Genomic DNA, 15,648 nt, shown 5'->3' on the forward strand with positions numbered 1-15,648 from the left:
ATTAAGGAGAACATTATTGAGGTGACTGTTAAATTATTAAGATAATGATTAAATTGTGAAGGTGAACATTTAAGAGCAATGCTCATTGAAGATAGATGTGAATGTGACAGTTTGTTACATAGCTCTTAACTGGTTAATATGAATAAGGATTTGTTAAGATAAATACTGAGACAAATGCCCATTTCTCAGTTCATTAAATAACTCTTCGTTTGTTAGCCTAAATAATGATTTGTTAAGATAAACACTAATTTAAGTGTGAGTGTGACAATTTGTTGAGTCTTCATTTGTTAATGTAAAGCTTTATCAAGGTAGCTATTAAGATGGATATTAAGATTCCAAGGGACACAGTAGTCTAAGGCACACAGTCATACACTGAGATGTGTATCAATTGACACAGGAAGATGGGTGTTAATTCATTAATTGATTTTTTTAAGGTAATCCTGATTTATTAAGCTACACATCAATATTAATTAATGAAGGTAACCATTTAGTTTATTGAGAGCAATAATGATTGATGGATGCAAATATTTATTGATATTTAGGAAGGTAAGCAGCAATTGGCCACTTTATGGAGATAAATGTTGGGCTAAGATCAACAATGATTTATTAAGAGAGATATTGACTGATTTATTATAGATAAGCACTAATTAAGATGAATGTCAGTATTAATATATCAAGGTAAGTATTAGTTTATCTTAATATATCATTATTGATCTTAATAACTATAAGATACATATTTAAGAGGATAAACATCACTTTATTAATTTATTAAGGTAATCAATGGCTTAAGATCAATAATGATTTATAAAAGTAAAAATGGGTTTATTAAGGTAAATACTAACTTATTAAGATAAACATAAATCAATTAAATGCCATCTTGATCAATAATGATTCACTAAGACAAATACTCCCTTAAGATATTTATTGAGATAAGCAATAATTAGTTAATTGGACTTGATGACCTCTGAGGTCTCTCCCAACCTTGGTGATCCTGTGATATGTATTAGTGTATTAAGATCAATAATTATCTATTAAGATAAATACTGTTAAGATATCAGTACTGGCATCAATTTATTGATTAATGAAGGTAAATGCTGTTGATAAGGTCAGTAATGATTTATTGAGGTACCTGTTTATTGATTAATTTGCTAAGTACTAATGCATTCATATTACTTTATTGATACTCCTATTAGTTTATTCATAGACCTATTAATGTATTTAGACTTAATGAATTAATGCTTTTAAGACCAATCAGGACTTTAATGAACAAATGAAGGCTTTAACTAATTGATTAAGGCTTGAACACACCTGATAGGTAAGTCGTCACCTGGTGGCAGCCCCTGGCCCAAGTGCTGCTCTGCACTAATTAAAGTGCTAATCAATTACAGGAGCAGCTTGGGAGCCTTGGGTGGGGCTGGTGCAGTCCAGGCTGCACCCAGGTTGCCCTGAGACTGACTCTGGTTGGTCCTTGGAGCTTGCAGGAGAAACCAGCCCCGGGGGAGGCCAAGCCTGCAGCTTCAGCCTGCTTGCAGCTGTTGCCGTGCAGCTCTCCCTGATGCTGCTCTCTTTCTCCTTGCAGAAAGGCAAGAGAGGAGCAGAGCCTGCAGGTTCCTCGGAGGTGATCTCTGCTGCTGCAGCTTCCTCAGTGCACTCAGCAGCTCCTGCAGCTCCTGCCTCGGTAAGCAGCCTCTGCTCTCAGCCCCTGCCCCCAGCTGGCATTGGGCTGCCAGCTCTGTCCTTGCAGGGAGGTGCACAGGCAGCTCAGGAGGCATTCAGAGGAGTGTGTCCAGCACAGCCAGGGAGGTTCTCCTCCCCCTCTGCTCTGACCTCCTGAGACCTCAGCTGGAAGACTGCAGCCAGCTCTGGGCTCCCCAGCTCAGGAGGGACAGGGAGCTGCTGCACAGAGCCCAAGGGAGGGCTACAAGGATGAGGAAGGGCCTGGAGCACTGCCTGGGGAGGAGAGGCTGAGAGCCCTGGGGCTGTTCAGTCTGCAGAGGAGAAGGCTGAGAGGGATCTGATCAATGTCTCTCAAGAGCTGAGGGCTGGGGGTCAGGAGGCAGGGGACAGGCTCTGCTCAGCTGCAGCCTGCCAGAGGCCAAGGGGCAGTGGATGGCAACTGCAGCCCAGGAGGTTCCAGCTCCAGAGGAGGAGGAAGTTCTGCAGTGGGAGGCTGCCAGAGCCCTGGAGCAGGCTGCCCAGAGAGGTTGTGGAGTCTCCTTCTGTGGAGCCTTTGCAGCCCTGTCTGGATGTGTTCCTGTGTGACCTGTGCTGGGTTCTCTGCTCCTGCTCTGGCAGGGGCTTGCACTGGGAGATCTCCAGAGGTCCCTTCCAACCCCTGACATCCTCTGAGCCTGGGATCAGTTACTGGTGGAGCTGCTGCTGCTGGGGAGGGGAGTTGCTGCTCCTGCGTGGAAGGAGAAGTGTTGAGCTGCTGGACACTTTGTGCTCAGCTGGATGCAGCCCTGCTCATAGAATCTTAGAAACACTGTGGCTGGGAGACATCTCCAGGATCAGAGTCCAGCTGTTAGCCCAGCACTGCCAGGGCAGCACCAAGCCATGGCCCTCAGCACCACAGCTCTGAAACCCCTCCAGCCTTGGGGACTCCAGCACTGCCCTGGGCAGCCTGGGACAGGCCTGGACAGCCCTCAAGGAGCAGAAATTGTTCCTCATAGTCAACCTGAACCTCTCCTGGGGCATCCTGAGGCCATCTCCTCTTGTCCTGTCCTATTCCTAGGGAGCAGAGCCCAAGCCCCAGCTGGCTGCAGCCTCCTCTCAGGGAGCTGCAGAGAGCAAGGAGGTCTCCCTCAGCCTCCTCTGCTCCACACCAACCCCCCCAGCTCCCTCAGCTGCTCCTCCCCAGCCCTCTTCTCCAGACCCTTCCCCACCTTCCTTGCCCTTCTCTGCCCCTGCTCCAGCCCTCAGTCTCCTGGCAGTGAGGGGCCCAGAGCTGAAGGCAGCACTCAAGCTGCAGCCTCAGCAGTGCCCAGCCCAGGGGCACAAGCCCTGCCCTGCTCCTGCTGCCAGTCTGCCTTGGGAACCTCCTTTGCTGTGCTGGGAGGTGGCAGTGCCCTGTCCTATGCTGCAGAGGATGGCAGAGGCTGGGAGCATGTCCTTGCTGTGGGTTAGTGCAGGTGGTTACCCCTCTGCATGTGGCTTCATTCTGAGGCTTGGGCCTTTAGCTGAGCCACTCTTCTCTCTGCCTGCTTAAATCATGAGAGCATTTAAAACAGTCGTAGTGCAGTCACTGCCATAAAGCCATCAGCCTATAAAAGCAGCAGCTGCAGGCTGATGGAGGTACCTGCAGCCTCATGACCTGCTTTTAATAGCAGTGCCAGGAGACCTTCCCATCCTTGTGTTCAGACAAACTCACAGGATGGTAGGGGTCAGAAGGGACCTCTGGAGCTCCCCCAGCCCAGCCCCCCTGCTCCAGCAGGGCCCCCACAGCAGCTTGCTCAGCAGCACAATGCCCAGGGGGGGTTGGAAGCTCTCCACACCAGGAGACTCCACAACCTCTCTGGGCAGCCTGCTCCAGGCCTCCAGCACCCTCACACCAAACAACTTTCTCCTCCTGCTCACATCCAACCTCCTGCCCTCCACTTTCTGCCCCTTGGCCTGTCCCTGGGCACCACTCAGCAGAGCCTGGCCCCAGCCTCTTGCCCCCCACAGCTCCTTTAGCTCTTGCTGAGCATTGCTCAGCTCCCCTCTGGGGCTGCTCTGCTCCAGGCTCTCAGCCCCAGGGCTCTCAGCCTTTGCTCCTCACAGAGCTGCTCCAGGACCCTCAGCAGCTTCCCAGCCTCCCCTGGACTCTCTCCAGCAGTTCCCTGTCCCTCTGGCACTGTGGAGCCCAGAGCTGGACCAAGAACTCCAGCTGTGGCCTGACCAGGGCAGGGTCGAGGGCAGGAGAACCTCCTTTGCCCTGCTGCACCACAGGAGACCCTTGGCCCCGGGGGCACAGTGCTGGCTCATGGAGAACTTTTATTCCCCCAGCACTCCCAGATCCCTTTTGCTGCTCTGCAGCAGCATCATTGCCCAGCCTGCACTGATCCACGGAGCTCTTTCTCCAGCTGCAGGCCCCTTGTGGAACTTCAGTGGGTTTGTGGCCAGCCAGCTCCGCAGCCCTGCCCGGCTGCAGGTCCATCCGTGCACAGGCAGCTCCCTCTAGTGCTGCCAGCCTGGTCCTGAAAGGGGCTGGGAAGCTCTTCCCACTTGGGTTTCAGCTGATTTCAGAGCTTTCTGGTGTGCTGAACCGGTGGTTTCAGTGAAGCTGGAGCTCATGAAAGGCTTGAAGTGCCAGTTCAGAAGGGCTGAAGGGCCGATTGGGAAGGTTGAAGTGATGATTAGGAAGGTTTGAAACGCCAGTTAAAAAGGCTTTAACGTGCAAATCAGAGCAGGTTAAGCTCTCAGTCAGACGCCATGCAGCTTGGTGCTTGCTCAGCAGCTCACCGGGGCTGATGATGCTTGCAAAATGAAGGGCCATTGCCCCCTCCTCCCCCCCTCAAAAAACCCAACCCAATCAACAGGGTGGGGGGGAAAGGCCATTCCAATACATTTCATAACCCCCTCTTGAGATTAGGGTAAGTTTTTTGTAGGTGTAGGTACCCTGCACTTCTCCTCCCTCTCCACCCCAAGCTGTTGCACCACAGCATAATGTAATTAACAAAGGCAGAGCTGATTGCTCACGGCTGACCCAAGCTGGCAGCTCGTTAGTCAGTGCTGTTAATTGGTGTGGATTCAGCTAAGTGGCTCCTGCAGCAGGCTGGCTCTCATGGAGGTGTTGAATCCTTTCCCAGGGAGGAAAGGAGATGGACGAAGCCCTGGATCTGCTCTCTGATTCCCTGGGGCAGAGGGAGCCTGACCCTGACGAGGGCAAAGCAGTTGTGGATAAAGTAAAGGTAAGAGAGGAAACTCTGAGGCTTCTTGCACTCTGGGGGGGGGGGGAAGAACAGAAAAAAGACCCAAATCTGAGCTTTTTCCCTGCCTTCTGAGTTGTTTTGTGTCACAGTGGCTTTGGTTTGCTCCCAGGGGCCTCTGCCAGCTGACTCTCAGGGGGAGAAGTCAGTCAAGAGTAAAAGACAATACAGCTCTGTGCTGTCCTGTAGGGCTGGCAGCTCAGCCACTCTTCAGCCAGGTCCAGGGGGACTCTTTGGAGCTTTCTGGGGTGGGGGTGGCAGTTTTGAAGCTCTTCAGAGATGGGAACCAGTCTGTTAGTGAACTAGGTTTAGGTTTTTGCCTAGTTTTGAGGTGTTGAGTGTTACAACAGCCCACATCTTCCTTGGCTGCAAGGAGCCCTCAGCTTAACTCTTTGCTGCTGCCATTTGCTAACCTAAATATCATAGTATCATAGAATCAGTCAGGGCTGGAAGGGACCACAAGGATCATCTAGTTCCAACCCCCCTGCCATGGCCAGGGACACCCCACACTAGATCAGCCTGGCCAGAGCCTCATCCAGCCTGGGCTTAAACACCTCCAGGGACAACCCATTCCAGGGCTTCACCACTCTCATGGGGAAGAGCTTGTTGTTCCCCCCCCAAAAAAACCCCACCAACCATTCCACACATTTTACAGGAAAAAGCCAAATCTGAGCAGAGAGAGAAGCTTGGAGAGAGAGAGGAGACCATTCCCCCTGACTATAGGAAACTCATGGAGTCAGGTGAGCAGGTAAGGAAAAGCTTTTGGATACTTTTCAACCCCCTCCCCCAACACCAGAACCCGGTGCAGGTCAGCCTGTGGCATCCTCCTGGAGCCAGGAGGAGAGGTGAGTGAGGGAACTGCTGACTAAGTTACTGATTGAGTAGATGAATGCAGTAGGGTTAGACATGCAGAAATCCTCTGCTTGGGGTAGCTCTGGGCACAGGAGACCCTCAGGAGGTTCAACAAGGCCAAGGGCAAGGTCCTGCTGTTGGCTCAGGGCAGCCCTGGAGACCAATCCAGGCTGGGGGAGAGGAGACTGAGAGCAGCCCTGCAGAGAAGGACTTGGGGAGCTGGGGGGCAGAAGCTGGAGAGGAGCCAGCAATGGGCACTGGCAGCACAGAAGGCCAAGGGCAGCCTGGGCTGCACCCAAAGCAGTGTGGCCAGAGCTGCAGAGAGGGGATCCTGCCCCTCTGCTCTGCTCTGGGGAGACCTCCCCTGCAGGGCTGTGTCCAGCTGTGGGGACACCACCAGAGGAGAGCCCTGGAGCTGCTGGAGAGGCTCCAGAGGAGGCCAGCAAGATGCTGAGAGGGCTGCAGAAGCTGTGCTGTGGGGCCAGGCTGGCAGAGCTGGGGCTGTGCAGCCTGCAGAAGGGAAGGCTGCAGGCAGAGCTGAGAGCTGCATTTGCATCTCTGCAGGGCAGCTGCAGGCAGGCTGGGGAGGGACTGTTGAGAAGGGGCTGTGGGGCTAGGCCCAGGGGCAGTGGTTTGGCAGTGGAGCAGGGCAAGGTTAGGTTGTCCCTCAGGAGGGAGCTGTGCAGAGGGAGGGTGGGCTTGAGGGTTTTGGGGTTTTTGTATGGAATCTAAACAGAGACTCCTTGGAATCACCCAGCAGCAACCCATCAGCATGCTGGAGATTGACTTGCTGTGGCTCAGTGTTTTGAGGCAATCAGTGCCAGGTGGTCCAACATTCCAAGACCACAAAGATCAATACCTGTTGTCCCCAAATCTCCTCCAGGTGTGGGCACAACAGGTACAGAACTTGGTGATCCACTTAAAAACTCATTCTGCTCTGAAAGAGCTTGTTCTGAGGGCCAGGGAAGTGATCTGCAAGCTCCCAGTGTCATACCTGGAGTGTATCTGAGCAGCTGAGATCCAGGGTGTGATGTCTGTGACCTTTCTTCTTTCCCAAGGGCAAGTCAGGAAAGGCAGCAGCAAAGGAAGATGACAAACACAAAGGAAGAAAGGTAACTCTGCCCTGGGGAGGCCACAGCTGGAGTCCTGGGTCCAGTTCTGGGCTCCCCTGCTCCAGAGGGACAGGGAACTGCTGGAGAGAGTCCAGGGGAGGCTGGGAAGATGCTGAGGGTCCTGGAGCAGCTCTGTGAGCAGCAAAGGCTGAGAGCCCTGGGGCTGAGAGCCTGGAGCAGAGCAGCCCCAGAGGGGAGCTGAGCAATGCTCAGCAAGAGCTAAAGGAGCTGTGGGGGGCAAGAGGCTGGGGCCAGGCTCTGCTGAGTGGTGCCCAGGGACAGGCCAAGGGCCAAGGGGCAGAAAGTGGAGGGCAGGAGGTTGGATGTGAGCAGGAGGAGAAAGTTGTTTGGTGTGAGGGTGCTGGAGGCCTGGAGCAGGCTGCCCAGAGAGGTTGTGGAGTCTCCTGGTGTGGAGAGCTTCCAACCCCCCCTGGGCATTGTGCTGCTGGGCAAGCTGCTGTGGGGGCCCTGCTGGAGCAGGGGTTGGGCTGGGGGAGCTCCAGGGGTCCCTTCCAGACAGCACCATGACTGGGCTGCTGTGAAGCCTCAACAAGACCTCTGTGGCCTAGCAGGTGTGTGGTGTGGGCTCAGAGTGAGGTGGGGTCCCTGCACCCTGTGTGACACACAACTGCCCCCCTTGCAGAAGGCTGCCGAGGCCGCGGCTGCCATCGACGCCCTGGCAGGGGACTTCGATAGCTGTGCCCAGGCTGCTGCCACCCCAAAGGTAGGACACTGCCTCCTGGAAACCCAAAATCAACAGCTCTCTAGAGCTCTGTGGGAGTTCCTCACCCTGCACCCCCTCAGCCTCCTTGGAAGCTGCTCTCCAGCTGTCAGGATGAGGCCTTCAGCAGCCTGGGCTGGTGGGAGGTGTCCCTGCCCACGGCAGGGGCTTGGAGCTGGATCAGCTATGAGGCCTCTTCCAACCCAAACCATTCTGTTGTTCTATGACCCTGAAGGTCCCTTCCAACCCATTCCATGATTCCATGACCCTGAAGGTCCCTTTCACCCCAACCCACTCCATGACCCTGAAGGTCCCTTCCAACCCAAGCTGTGCTTCTGTGAGTCTGTGATTGTTGCAGAGACAATGGGAGGTGCATCTGTCCTGCTGTGTAAGGAACTATCTGGGAGAGGGAAAGTGTCACAGGCTGCCCAGGGAGGTGGAGGAGTCCCCAAGGCTGGAGGTGCTGCAGCAAGCTGTGGCCATGGCACCTGGGGCCAGGGTTTGGTGCCCGTGGTGGGGTTGGGTTGGGTGATCTCAGGGGGCTTCTCCAACCCCAGCCACTCCATGGTTCTGTTTCTGATATTTAGAGCCTTTTGGAGAGGCAGGACAGGCCTGGGGAATGAGGGGAGCTGTGGTCAGAGTGTCCAAGCCTTGCAGAGGGGCAGAGGAATCTCCCTTCCCTGCTTGCATGCAGCACCCAGCAGCAGTGGAGCTGAGGAACAGTTAAGGCCAGGAGAGTGCTCAGAGGCCTGGAGGCCCTCTGCCATGTGAGGAGAGGCTGAGCAGAGCTGGGGCTGTGCAGCCTGGAGAGGAGAAGGCTCAGGGGACACCTTACTGCCATGGGCCAGGACGCCAAGGAGGCTGCCAGCAGTGGGGAGGCTCCCTTGGTCCAAGGAGTGCCAGGAGCAGAGGAGGGGTGGTGGGGACAAGCTCCTGCTGGGGACATTCCCCTGGGGCTGCAGAGGGAAATGTTCCCCATGGGCACAGTCAGACACTGGAATCACCTCCCAGGGGCAGCAGTGAAGGCTCAGCCTGGCAGGGTGCTCAGCCAGTTCCTTGCCACCACTGCCTGCAAACCTTGGGCCAGGTGGTCCCTGGGGTCCCTTCCAACCTGGCACTGTGAGGTCAGGAGGGCTTAGCAGAGAGAAGTGCAAGGGGAGAAAAGAGACCGAGAGATGCCAGGGAGAAGAAAGATGAGTGAGGAATAGACCAGAGGGTTCCACCTGGAACACAGCTGGCAAACAGCTGTCAGAGCTCTGCAGCAAGCTGCTGCCACAGCTTTGTGGCACCACCTGGCAGGGCAGGCACCTGGCAGGGCAGGCACCCAGCACTGCCAGCACAGAGCCAGCCCTGCCCTGGGCTGGTCCCCAGCAGCAGGGGCAGGGAGGGGATTCCCTGCTGTGCTCTGCTGAGACCTCCCTGCGGTGCTGAGGCAGCTCTGGAGTGACCAGAAGAGGTCCAGAGGAGGCCACCAAGTTCTGGGGAGGCCACAGCTCCAGTGCTGTGTCCAGTTTGGGGCACTCAGCACAAGAGAGATGTGGAGGTGCTGGAGCCAGGGCAGAGCAGGGCAAGGGAGCTGTGAAGGGCCTGGAGAAGAAAGCTGATGAGGAGAGCCTGAGGGAGCTGGGGATGGTTAGTGTGAAGCAGAGCAGGCTGAGGGCAGAGCTCATGGCTGTCTCCAGCTCCCTGAAAGGAGGCTGTGGAGAGCTTGGTGCTGGCCTCTGCTCCCAGGGAATTAGTGACAGGACAAGAGGGAACAGCCCCAAGCTGCCACTGGGCAGCTTCAGACTGGACAGGAGGGAACATTTAGTGCCAGCAAGAGTGGTCAGGGACTGGAATGTGCTGCCCAGGGAGGTGGTGGAGTCCCCATTAGGGAGGAGGTGTTGCCAGGTGGTTTGGATGTGGTGCTTGGGGCTCTGGTTTAGGGGTGACCCTTGGAGAGTAAGGTGAGGGGCTGGACTTGGTGCTCCTGAGGGTCTGCTCCAACCTGTGAGTCTGTGATGCTGTGATCAGAGGCTGCATAACCTCCCCTGTGGGGGCAGGTTGGGAGGGTTGGGGCTGTGCAGCCTGGAGAAGAGAAGGCTCCAGGGAGACCTCAGAGCAGCCTCCCAGTCCCTGAAGGGGCTCCAGGAGAGCTGGGGAGGGACTTGGGACAAGGGCTGGGAGTGCCAGGACCAGGGACAATGGCTTGGAGCTGGGAGAGGGGAGACTGAGAGTGGAGAGGAGGAAGAAATTGTTGGCAGTGAGGGTGGGGAGAGCCTGGCACAGGTTGCCCAGGGAGGTGGTGGAAGCCTCCTGCCTGGAGGTGTTTGCAGCCAGGCTGGAGGTGGCTGTGAGCAACCTGCTGTGGTGTGAGGTGTCCCTGCCCATGGCAGGGGGCTGGGACTGGGTGAGCCTGGAGGTCCCTTCCAGCCCTGACAGTTCTGTGACTCTGTGTCCTGCCCTTGTGCCCCCTGCCAGCTGAGCACCCCCAGGGGAGGTGCCATGGCAGGTGGCCATGCAGGGGCCTGCCAGCCCCTGCTCCTGTTGTAAATGTGATCCTTCTTCCCTCTCTGGAGTGTAGGACAGCAGTGGGAGGGAAGCCACCAGCTCCAAACCCACGCCCAAGGAGAAGGCGAAGCCCAAAGACCCTAAAAAGGTACAACCCCCCCCATGCCCCTGCCACCACCTGCCATTGGTGCCCACCAGGCCCTGCCAGCCTGCAGGGTGCACCCAGGGGGGGTCTGGGTTCAGGTGGAGAAGGCTTTGCAAGAATGTCAAGTCCAAGGCTGGAGCTGGATCTGTTTCTGAAAGCACTTAGAGAGGGGAAAGGCTCCTGGGGAATGCCTGGTGGGGGGCTGGAAGGTTTCAGAGTCACATCTGAAATCCCAGGGGACCCCCTGCAGCCCCTTCTGGGCTTTCCCTGCAGCCCTTTCTGGACCCCTATCAGGCCTTTAGCCCTCCCATGCCCATCAGGGGAGGGTCTGAGGGGTGCCTTGTCTGCTGTGCTGGGTCATCAGTGCAGGTCAGAGCCTGGAGAGCAGTAAGAGCTGGAGAGGTCACCCCCAGCCCTCTGTGGCCCACACTAGACTGAGTGGTGGTGGAAAACAAACCAGACCACAGTGGGCACCAACTGCAGGTGGTCTGCAGGCCCAGGCTGTGACTCCTGAGGGGTTCCTGTCACTGCTTTGTGTGAGATTGGAGCTGAATTCCCTTTCTTTCTTTAACCCTTTGCTGCTTCTCCTGCCCTGCAGGCCAGGGGACAGCCCTCCAGCAGCAAACCTGAGAAGCAGAAAACAAGCTAAGCACTGACACCACAGGGTGAGTTCTTCTCTCTCTCCCCTCTGAGCCACCACAGCCTGGTGCTGAGAGGCTCTGGGCTGCACCCAGGCATGGTTGGGGGTGCTGAGGGAGGGGTGCAGCCCTTGGGAGGGCTTTCAGCTCCAGTTCCAAAGGCTTCCATTTGGTTTCTTTCATAGCTCTTGTTCAGGGAACTGCTCAGACACCACTGGGAAGCATCATGGGAGAGAGATCTCCTGGAATGTTGGGAACTGGGGCTGGGGAAGGGTCTCCAAGACCACCAAGGCCAGGCTGGATGATGAGGCCTGGAGCAGCTTGTTCTGGTGGGAGCTGTCTCCTGGCCCTGTGGCACAGGGGTTGGAGCTGGAAGCTGCCTTCAACCCAAACCATTCTGTGAGTCCCTGAGCCCTCATCCAGCCCTGCCAAGGGCAGCACCAGGCCCTCAGCACCACACCTGAACATCTCCAGGGGCAGTAGGGAATGGATCTCAATCACCAGGCAAAGAAGGGAGCGTTGAGGTGCAGCCTGAGGCAGCCCTTTCACCCTCCCTGCTGTGCCTGATGGGGAGCTGGGGGTAGGTGACCTGCAAAGGCCCTCCCAACATGCTGGGCACCACAGCACCTCCACATTGCACCCCTGGCTCCCCCCCTGGCTTCCCACTGCCCCCATGGCTGCCCACCTAGTTCCCTGTTCTGGGTGAAGCTGGACTGGTCCTGGATCAGCTGCAGGAATCCAGCTGCTGGATGGTGCAGCCCTGGGCTCCCCAGTTCAATCCAGACAGGGAAGTGCTGGAGAGAGTCCAGGGGAGGCTGGGAAGCTGCTGAGGGTCCTGGAGCAGCTCTGTGAGCAGCAAAGGCTGAGAGCCCTGGGGCTGAGAGCCTGGAGCAGAGCAGCCCCAGAGGGGAGCTGAGCAATGCTCAGCAAGAGCTAAAGGAGCTGTGGGGGGCAAGAGGCTGGGGCCAGGCTCTGCTGAGTGGTGCCCAGGGACAGGCCAAGGGCCAAGGGGCAGAAAGTGGAGGGCAGGAGGTTGGATGTGAGCAGGAGGAGAAAGTTGTTTGGTGTGAGGGTGCTGGAGGCCTGGAGCAGGCTGCCCAGAGAGGTTGTGGAGTCTCCTGGTGTGGAGAGCTTCCAACCCCCCCTGGGCATTGTGCTGCTGGGCAAGCTGCTGTGGGGGCCCTGCTGGAGCAGGGGGGCTGGGCTGGGGGAGCTCCAGGGGTCCCTTCCAGCACCACCATGCTGAGGGGCTGGGATTTGCCATCTGGCTTCCAATGGGCAGCACAGAGATGTGTGGCAGCTGCCTGTCTGCAGTGGGCTGCAGCATCAGGTCCCAGCACCACCTCATCTCTGGTGGCATTTGGGACAGGAGGAAGTGGCCTCAGCCCAGGGCAGGTTTAGGTTGGGCTGCAGCAGAAACTTCCCCCCTGGAAAGGCTCTCACAGCCTGGCACAGGCTGCCCAGGGAGGTGCTGGGACCCCCCTCCCTGGAGGAGTTTCTCAGGGGCAGAGCTGTGGTGCTGAGGGCCATGGCCCAGCCCCAGCCTGGGCAGAGCAGGAGGACCCTGGAGGTCTCCTCCAACCCAAACCACTGCAGTGTGGCTCTGATGCTTTCTGTCAGCACAGCCCCAGGTGAGTGAGGACTCCTCCCCAGGTGGCTTTGTGCCTTCCCCAGCATCTCTTGACTCAGCTTCTCACTTCTTTTCCCTCCCAGGGCCTTGGTCCAGGGTCTTGCTCCAGTGCCTTGCTCCAGTGCCTTCTTCTGTGGGTGGATGACTGCTGCTGAAGAACCAAAGCTGATGCACAAAGCCTGTGGTTGCTCTGAGTGGTTGCTGCACAGTGGCCCTTGCTGGGCTGCCTTCCTCTTCCCTCCTTCTCCCTGCAGCACACTTCCCAGGGATGTTTTGTTGTTGGGGTGGTTTGGTTTTGGTTTTTCTTCTCCTCTCCTCCCAGCCTCTCCCTTTCAGTCCTGCTTAGGTGGTTTTGGGTTGGTTCAGGTTGGGTTTGGTTTGCTGTTTGGTTTGCTTTGGGGGGGGTGTTGTTTACTCAAGTTTTTCAGAGGAACAGAAAGCTTTTTGTGTTAGCCAGGAAAAGCAAAACCAAAACCAAGTGTCTTTGCTAAAGAAGCAATCAATGCCACAGAGAGGGAGGGAAAGGGAAACCCTGCAGGACCTTTGCACATCATCTCCAGGCAGTGCCTGGCAGCCTCAGAGGGATGCTCTGTGTGCTGCCAACTTCTAGCCTCTGGACCACCACCACCACCCAACCTTTCAGCTGCCCCCCCAGCCCACCCAGCAGAGCTTTCCTCACCCAGCTGCTGGCAGGGGAGCCAGAGGTAGGCTGTGGGCAGCTGAAGAGTGGAGGAAACAAAACAAAAACCAAAGGGGATAAGAAAATAAAACTAAAGAAACCTACAATTGCTTCATTTTAGTGGTAAGAAAGACAAGGCAGAGGTGTTTTGGATGCTGCTTGAGCTGTAGTGGAAGAGCCAAGCCCCCTCCACCCCTCCTCACCCTGCAGGGGCTCTTTGGGGCTGGGTTTGGTCTTTCCAATCCTATCTGCACTGCTTTCTCATGCTGCCAGGCTGCTCCTGGGCTGAGCACAGGGCAAACCCCAGCCTGGGTGGCAGTGGTGCCAGGGCAGGGCACAGAAGGTGCCTGAGCAGAGGGCAAAGGCAAGTCCAGGCCAACAGGACCTGGGTCTGGGGGTTTACTTTGCACTGTCCCCATCTCTTTGCTTCTCTCTTCTTCCTGCTCCAGAAGCTGGGCAGGGCAGGGGCAGCCTCCTGCCCCCCTGCTCTGCCACAGGATGGGCACCAGGCAGGAGCCTGCTGTGCCCAGTGCCTCCCAGCGCTCTCCTGCCTCCCCAGCCCTGGCACAGCCTCAGCTGGGCAGGGGCTGCAGGAGGGCCACAGCAGGCTGGGTGCAGCACGGAGCAGTGCCAGGGGCAGGCTGGGCATTTGAGTTGGGGATATTGAGCCTTGGCCCTGTCCTGGGCAGCCTGAGCTGAGAGCCTCTCACACTAACAATAAAGTTTTTAACAATGCACAAAGCTGTTGGGAACTTCCCTCACTGACTGCTGCTGGGCTCTGGACAGACCACCCCCAGCCCCCAGGCTTTGGACAGCGCTGCTCAGACCCCTGGGCACTGCTGGGCATGGAGGCCCTCACAGCCTCAGCCAAGTCCAGCTCCACCTCTTCCCCTTTCCTTTGGGTGCTCACAGGAGGGAACAGGGCCAAAGGGACCTCAAAGCTCATCCAGCTCCAACCCCTGCCAGGGCCAGGGACACCTCCCACCAGCACAGGCTGCTCAAGGCCTCATCCAGCCTGGCCCTCAGCACCTCCAGGGAGGAGGCAGCCACAGCTTCCCTGGGCAACCTTCTTCTTCCTCTCCACTCTCAGTCTCCCCTCTCCCAGCTCCAAGCCATTGTCCCTGGTCCTGGCACTCCCAGCCCTTGTCCCAAGTCCCTCCCCAGCTCTCCTGGAGCCCCTTAAGGTCCTGGGAGGCTGCTCTGAGGTCTCCCTGCAGCCTTCTCTTCTCCAGGCTGCACAGCCCCAACCCTCCCAGCCCAGAGAGGTTGTGGAGTCTGCAGCCTCCTCTCAGGGAGCTGCAGAGAGCAAGGAGGTCTCCCTCAGCCTCCTCTGCTCCACACCAACCCCCCCAGCTCCCTCAGCTGCTCCTCCCCAGCCCTCTTCTCCAGACCCTTCCCCACCTTCCTTGCCCTTCTCTGCCCCTGCTCCAGCCCTCAGTCTCCTTCTGGCAGTGAGGGGCCCAGAGCTGAAGGCAGCACTCAAGCTGCAGCCTCAGCAGTGCCCAGCCCAGGGGCACAAGCCCTGCCCTGCTCCTGCTGCCCACACCATTGCTGCTCCAGCCCAGGCTGCTGCTGCCCTTCTTGCCCCCCTGCCCACTGCTGCCTCAGCTCCAGCTGCTGCCACCCAGCACCCCCAGGGCCTTTCCTGCTGGGCACTTCCCAGACACTCTGCCCCCAGCCTGCAGCCTTCCTGGGGTGGTTGTGCCCCAAGGGCAGGTCCCAGCCCTTGGCCTTGTTCCACCTCAGCCCCTCCTGAGGGCCAGGGTGTATCTGCCTGGGGTTATGCTGGGCACAACGAGGGGTCTGCTGCAGCAGGACAGGTTTGATCTCCTGGGCTGTGGCTGGAACACAGGGCAGGGGACATGGCTTAGCACCAGCCCTGGTGGTTAGGGAAGGGTTGGACTGGAGGGTCTAGGAGGCCCTCCCCAGCCAGTCCTGCCCTGGTTCCCTGCAGCAAGGAGAGCAGCAGCAGAGCCATGGGAACCCTGCCCACAGCTGCCCAGGGAGGGACACAGGGGCAGAGCTTCCCACAGGGTCACAGAAGTGTCAGGGTTGGAAGGGACCTCCAGGCTCATCCCGTGCCAGCCCCCCTGCCATGGGCAGGGACACCTCACATGTTGCTCAGGGCCACATCCAGCCTGGCCTGAAAAACCTCCAGCACCTCACACCAATGAAGTTTATTTGCTGTCAGAGCTCCCTGCCAGCCCTGGGAGCCAACACCACAGAACACTGCCCAGGGGATGGAGCCCCTGCCACTCCTTGAGCTCAGGGTGCTGCCTGGCAGCAGCCCTGGGCAGCTCTTTGTGCTCAGCAGCCTCTCTTGAGCTCAGGTGGAGCAGGCTGCAGCCCCCTGGGCAGCTGAAGTCTCTGATAGGAGAGCAGAAGCCAGGCCAGGCACAGCCCCAGGGGCTGCCTCCTGCCCTGAGCCCTTCACAGGCTCCTGGCTGCTTCAGCCCCTCCCTGCCTGAGGA

General features: G+C 57.2%; 1 protein-coding gene across 1 annotated transcript in view; it reads left to right on the forward strand.

The window, feature by feature from the left end:
• CAST (calpastatin) overlaps window positions 1-12,755 on the forward strand; it is a 66,117-nt gene extending 53,362 nt beyond the window's left edge. The window contains exons 23-30 of the mRNA XM_054177798.1: window positions 1,580-1,678; window positions 4,791-4,892; window positions 5,566-5,658; window positions 6,821-6,874; window positions 7,518-7,598; window positions 10,154-10,233; window positions 10,829-10,895; window positions 12,582-12,755. Of these exons, the coding sequence (XP_054033773.1) occupies window positions 1,580-1,678; window positions 4,791-4,892; window positions 5,566-5,658; window positions 6,821-6,874; window positions 7,518-7,598; window positions 10,154-10,233; window positions 10,829-10,886 (567 nt within the window). The 3' untranslated portion in view covers window positions 10,887-10,895; window positions 12,582-12,755. The remainder of the gene's footprint in view (window positions 1-1,579; window positions 1,679-4,790; window positions 4,893-5,565; window positions 5,659-6,820; window positions 6,875-7,517; window positions 7,599-10,153; window positions 10,234-10,828; window positions 10,896-12,581) is intronic.
• The last annotated feature ends 2,893 nt before the right edge of the window (window positions 12,756-15,648 follow it).

The sequence above is a fragment of the Dryobates pubescens genome, chromosome Z, assembly GCF_014839835.1.
Source record: "Dryobates pubescens isolate bDryPub1 chromosome Z, bDryPub1.pri, whole genome shotgun sequence".
Classification (NCBI taxonomy): Eukaryota; Metazoa; Chordata; class Aves; order Piciformes; family Picidae; genus Dryobates; species Dryobates pubescens.